This window comes from Brassica napus, chromosome C2 (assembly GCF_020379485.1).
Source record: "Brassica napus cultivar Da-Ae chromosome C2, Da-Ae, whole genome shotgun sequence".
In the NCBI taxonomy this organism is placed as follows: Eukaryota; Viridiplantae; Streptophyta; class Magnoliopsida; order Brassicales; family Brassicaceae; genus Brassica; species Brassica napus.
Window position 1 is genome coordinate 25,312,941 of NC_063445.1, and position 5,706 is coordinate 25,318,646.

General features: G+C 34.3%; 1 protein-coding gene and 1 long non-coding RNA gene across 3 annotated transcripts; one reads left to right on the top strand and one right to left on the bottom strand.

Moving 5' to 3' along the window:
- Positions 1-1,092: 1,092 nt before the first annotated feature.
- LOC106375649 lies at positions 1,093-2,611 on the top strand. Its single transcript, XR_002661765.2, has 3 exons — positions 1,093-1,567; positions 1,834-2,235; positions 2,314-2,611. It is a non-coding gene; the product is annotated as an uncharacterized LOC106375649 (long non-coding RNA).
- Positions 2,562-5,176, bottom strand: LOC106375648 (BEL1-like homeodomain protein 3). Of its 2 annotated transcripts, none has more exons than XM_013815614.3 (4): positions 4,927-5,176; positions 3,446-4,506; positions 3,263-3,323; positions 2,562-3,192 (listed from the first exon to the last, which is right to left on the bottom strand). In XM_013815614.3, exons 2-4 carry the CDS (start codon positions 4,414-4,416, stop codon positions 2,809-2,811), a joined length of 1,416 nt encoding a protein of 471 aa, XP_013671068.2. In that variant the 5' UTR covers positions 4,417-4,506; positions 4,927-5,176; the 3' UTR covers positions 2,562-2,808. The 2 variants fall into 2 exon arrangements, with proteins under 2 accessions (XP_013671068.2, XP_013671067.2); XM_013815613.3 differs by having other exon boundaries at positions 4,944-5,170.
- Positions 5,177-5,706: the final 530 nt, after the last annotated feature.

A 5,706-nucleotide genomic window follows, 5' to 3' on the forward strand; every position in this document is an offset into this window, starting at 1 on the left:
TTTAGTGAGGAACAAATTTGTTATATGTTCATCTAAAATAAAAGGAATGAGAAGGAATACAAAAGAAAAACAATTCCTTGTAAATGGTAAAACAATTTAGGAATAGTAAAGAATGCATTATTCTCTTTCATTCATTGGTCACCAGTTACACATGATTGATAGATTCTATTCCTTCTCCACAAGTTTGGCATTCACCATTAATCTTACAACCGATATTTTATTCTAAGTCAAATGTTTATTTCTTTCATAATGATAATGAAGTACTAGAACTTGATCTGCGCCTTCGCGCAGGTGTTTGATTTAACTGTGTTCAACGTAAATTCATAAACCGATGGTTTTATAAAAAATCTCATGTATATTTTTTATGTTTTGTAATGTACATATAGAGTAAAATATATTATTTTATAATATAGATGTCTGATAATATATTTTTTATTTGTACATAATATTATATTAAAAAGTTTATAACTTGATGCAATTTGATGTAATTGTACTATTCATATATTAGCATGTTGTTTTTTTGTTAATTTATTTTAAAATGAACAACATACTAAATTTTTTAATCTTTTGCATTAGTTTTCTATGAATTATTATTAATTTTATGATATTTTGTTTTCTTGAAAATTGAACTCTCGAAATTTTTTATATTTTACGAAACAAAATAGGTAATACTATATTTAAAAATTGTTTTATATAATATATACTATATATTTCAGTTTATGTTTTTATTTTCGACCACAAAGAAACAAAATTGAACTCTTGAAATTTTTATATTTGACTAAACTAAATAAAGTAATATTATATTTAATTTTTTTATATAATATATACTATGTCAGGTTGTGTTTTTATTTTCACCACAAAGAAACAACAACCATCGTGATTAATTAATTTTAAATATAATCGCAGAATCTGTAAATAAAAAGTAATACAAAAATGAAGTATTTAATTTATTGTAAATATAATGGATAAATGTGTAATTAAAATGAAATACTTAATCTACTATTCATATTTTCAAATAGGTCTCATTATCCATATTTATAAACAATATCAAAAATTAATTCGGTTTTAATAATATAGATGTTGTATCATTCGATTATTTTGATTAGGAAAATAGAGAAAAACTTTACCACGGAGCAAAATAGAAAGAGGAAAAAGGTGAGGAGCGTGGCAACTGGCAAGATTCCCCGTACGTGTGTTCTTCCTCCCCTGTCGCAGAGACGACGCACCGATCGTTGTTCCGGTGAGCTTTTTGTTTCCACCGTCGTGTATTGAATCTACAGTTCACCAGAATATATAAAGTTTGGATTTTTATTCGTATATGAATGATTGATCAATCTCCTTTAAAAGGTTTGATCTTTGATTGTGAGAATCTAGAATCTAGGGTTTCTGGTCAAGGACGTGAGTGTTGGAATCTATCTGATAAAAGGAATAGTTTTTGGTGGGAGAGAGAGATTATGGGTTCAGTTTGTTGTGTAGCTGTGAAAGACAGAAAGCTTCCTCCTCCTTGTAATAGTAGTGGACTGGACTCCACAATTGATCTCAAATTTGATGGTCACACATTGTTCAGGTGAGTCGTTTAGACAACAACTTTGGAGGCTTATGTGGTTATGTTATAGCTTTTTGTCTTGTCAATCTTTCGGTTCATCAACATGAATATCAAAGATGGAAAAGCATTCTTCTTTGGGTTGTATTCTTTATTAAGTATAACTAAAAAGCTTGCTGGTTTTCATTATTTCTGTCTTGTATTTGATTTTGACTAGATATGTTGTAACGAATTAAGATTTTCTTATTGTCTTCTTGCTGCGTCTTATGTTACTCTTATCTGTGCTGCAGATTCATCCTTTCTGCATTCAACCTTTAGCCACTGGCTCCCATTATCCTTCTTCTGAGGGTGACTGGTCCTTTAACACTTTCTCTGAGCCCGTGGCCTTTTCTCAAAGGGAGAGATGGTCCTTTGATAGCCAACACTTTGGTGGTTCTAGCAGCGTAGTGGTGGCAGCAGCAGATTCTCCTTGTCAAAGCATTACAAAAGATGTAAACACCGTGTGGTGGTGGATAGTGAGTGCAATGTTCCAGAAGATGGAACCTAGTTGCAGTAGCAAAGCCCCGTCTAAGTCATTCTTGATATGGCGTTCCATCAGCTCCAAATGGAGTAAACCCTCGTCCAAAGACTCTGTATCGAAGAAAAGGTTTTGGTCTAGACATCGTTACAACCGTTCTTCATCAAGCATAGAGGTAAAGATCCATACATTGTTAAATGCTGATCATGTTTTTACTAAAGGGTCCCATATTAATAGATAATACTCGTTTCAGGGACTTAACCAGACATCTCAGCTTTGATGAAACATCAAGTGGATTATTTAGGAAAAATATAGATATTAAGCTTTCAGTGTAAACAGAAGTTATCATTGTAGAGAGGTTACAGGGCTTCTCTATGAAGTTCTGTAATCTCCATGACCTGCAAGAGCATGTGATGTTTCTCTGATGCAGATGATCTCCATGTTTACAACTGAAACCTTCCCACATGAACAGGAGATGAGAACCAAATAAACATGTGTATGTTCACGCTTGAAAAGTATTTTGTTTATACACAAATAAAAACATTACAATACTGGATTACCAAAGTGTATACAAGGCTCAGTTTCCATATACAAATATAAAAGACTATCTACAGTTTTCACAAAATCTAATCACAAACATAACAGATATACCACCCCTATCTATAGAAGCGTCTTTTACTTGCGCTTCAAGAATCGAATCACTGGCATTGCCAGTTTTCTTGAGCTTATGAAAGCTCAAAAACTTTTTTCAGACAACAAAATCATGTAACTGATGGGGATTAGAGAATCTGCCATCTTGCTGGTTACCAAGTCCAATGTAGCCATTGTAATCAACCACACCAAACCCGTTATAGTTCATCAAGCTGTCTGGTTTGGGATCTGCAAAGATAAGGTTTTCTTCTGCATCAGATGTATATGGAATGTTGTTTCCATGATTCTGTTGTTGCGAAGAAGAAGTGTCTTCGTGTTTGAGCTGAGATGTTTCATTCATTCTGTTCTTCTTGTTGCTGCTGCTGCTGCCTTGATTAGAGTTTGAGAGTAACTCTGATGAATCTCCAAACTCTTCTTTATACATCTCTTCAATCATCGGTTTCCATAGCCGAACTCTCGCGTTAATAAACCAGTTTGCAACCTAATCAAGAACCAGAGAACCATTCAAATCAAAGCAAAGACCAACGGCAAAAGTGAGATCTCTGTCTTACCTGGTTTTTAGATAGTCCTGTCTGCTTTGCAAGCATGATCTTCTCTGACTCCTTAGGATATCTAAGCAAAGAATATGGACAAAAATGGTCTCTCAATCAACATTTACTATAGAATCGTTTATAATATCTATCATAGTTTGTAATATCATAATTATCCGGCTTTAAAAAAAAATCAAAACTTACGGATGAAGGAAGTGCTCAAAGAGCCAAGCACGGAGTATAGAGACAGAGTTTTCAGGCAAGCCTCTTTGTGGTCTCCAAGTAGGTCTAACCATACCAAGCTGTTGATGCAAAGCTCTCTGTTGTCTCAACCTCTGATCTAAATACCTCAATCTCGGTATCCTCTCTCCTTGCTCTTCAGCCGTCTCTTTCTCCCCAAGCTTCCCTCTAATCACCTGAATCTGCTCCTTTATCGCATCCCTCAAACACCGAAAATGGCGAGAGATTCTGTTCAGCGCCACCGATGTGTAAGGCTTAGCTGCTCCAACACCAGCTCCGATCTCGAAAGACGAAGCCAAAGCTTCCATTTGATGGTAGTATTGGTTGTACCTTTTGTCTACCTCGTCGACCATCGTTAAGAGCTTGTTCTTCTTGCTCTGAAGCTCTTGACGTTCTGAAGGAGATAACTCCTCGTTGTTCTCTGTGTTGTTGGTATCATTAGGTTTAGACCCGTTAGTAAAGTCTTGACCTTTCTCGTTGTTCTTGGTCTTCTTGACGCTAACAACTTCATCTAGCAACTGTTGTGTTGGTTTAAGGTAACGAGATCTTAGAACGCTGCTTACAAACCCATTGTTGTAGAATCCAAAGGAAGGAACTTGATGATGATGTTGATGATGATGACTCTTCCCATTCTCTTCATTGTAACTCAGCTGGTTCGAGAGGTTCTGGTAATGGTATTGGATCTGGTTACCGAGGCTTAAGGAGAGTCCACCGCCGTGGAAGCTTAGATCGTTGCTTGAGACCGTTACGTTTCCGTTGAGAGATGTGTCGCTCGTTGGTGGGATGAAAACCATCTCGTTTGGTACGGAGTTTGGGATTTCGAGACAGTTTGCTCCGGCGCCGGCGGAGGAAGAGGAAGCTTGTTCGTTGAGGTAGATGGGTTCTTGGTAGAGAGATTGCATGCCGACAGTACTAGTTGGGTAATAAACTGCCATGTGATTTTGTTTTTTTTTTTTTAATCAAAATGCTGTTATTACAGTAAGTATCATACGGTTTTTTGATGTTTTGTCTGAAAACGAGTTTCCCTGTAAGAGAATGAGAGAGAGACGTGTGAGTTTGATTCTTGATTATAAAAAAGGAACAATCTTTGAGAGGAGGTTAACACATCGTATTCTCACGCCGCAATTACAGATGAAAAATAAAGAAATTAAAACCCTAATAATCTTTTATACGGAATAAAGTTTTCCACTTCAATTTCAGTGACGCAAGAAAAAAAAAAAGAAAGTAAAATGATTAAGCAGCAGAAGATGATGAAATCAGGAAAGATCGATGTGTAAAGTGTTTATTTTCTGATGATTTCATACTTTCATAAACGGTGGTAACACGGAGAAGATGATAGTTTTCTTTTCAAAAAGGAAATTTTTTAAAAAGAAAGTACAGATCAATCATAGCTTTCAATCGAGAAACCAAGAACAATCGAATATTATAATAAAAAAAACAAAAACCTGAGAGAGAACCCTACAAAAGAGAGAGATTGTGGATGCGGCTGAATCAGGGAACACACAAGAAAAGAGAAGAACTTCGAACAGTGGAAGACAAAAAGAGAGGAGAAGAAGAAGAAGACACCCAATCCCAAGAGATAGATTAATAATTGCAATTATTATAAACAAATATTCTTCTATTTTAAAATAAAAATACTTTTTTTTGCTCACTCGCAAAGAGCAGAACCAACCCATCTTATCATTGGAACATAGACAACAAACTCAAGATTTTAAAATTAATAAAATCTATTTAACAAATATTAACCAATACCATAATAATATATGGAGAAAATTTGACAATCTCTACCAGTAATTCTTTATTGAATTTTACTCCAACCGAAGCTTCTCATTTATTTTGGGTTTTTTCTTTGCTAACCATTTAGAGAATACTACGCGTGAGCAGAAAATTCATTATTTTATTTTCTGTTTGGATTATTATAGATAATAGAGAATATTTTTACAAATGCTACTTATATACTCATTTATATTACAAACTAATATTATTGAATAGAAATAAATACTGTGTGGTCATTGACTTGACTTGGTGCTTATATGTATTCAAACAAATAGAATAAACAAATAATGAAAACCTTTTTTAAAAATGAAGAAGAAAAGAGTTGAATTTGTATCCTGTTTTTTTTTTAGAAGTTTAATAGCTTGGACATAAATTCAAGCAACCGTTGAATAGTTTTACTATTAAATTTGTTCCACCAAAGCTTAATTGATTACTTAACTAGAGCATCT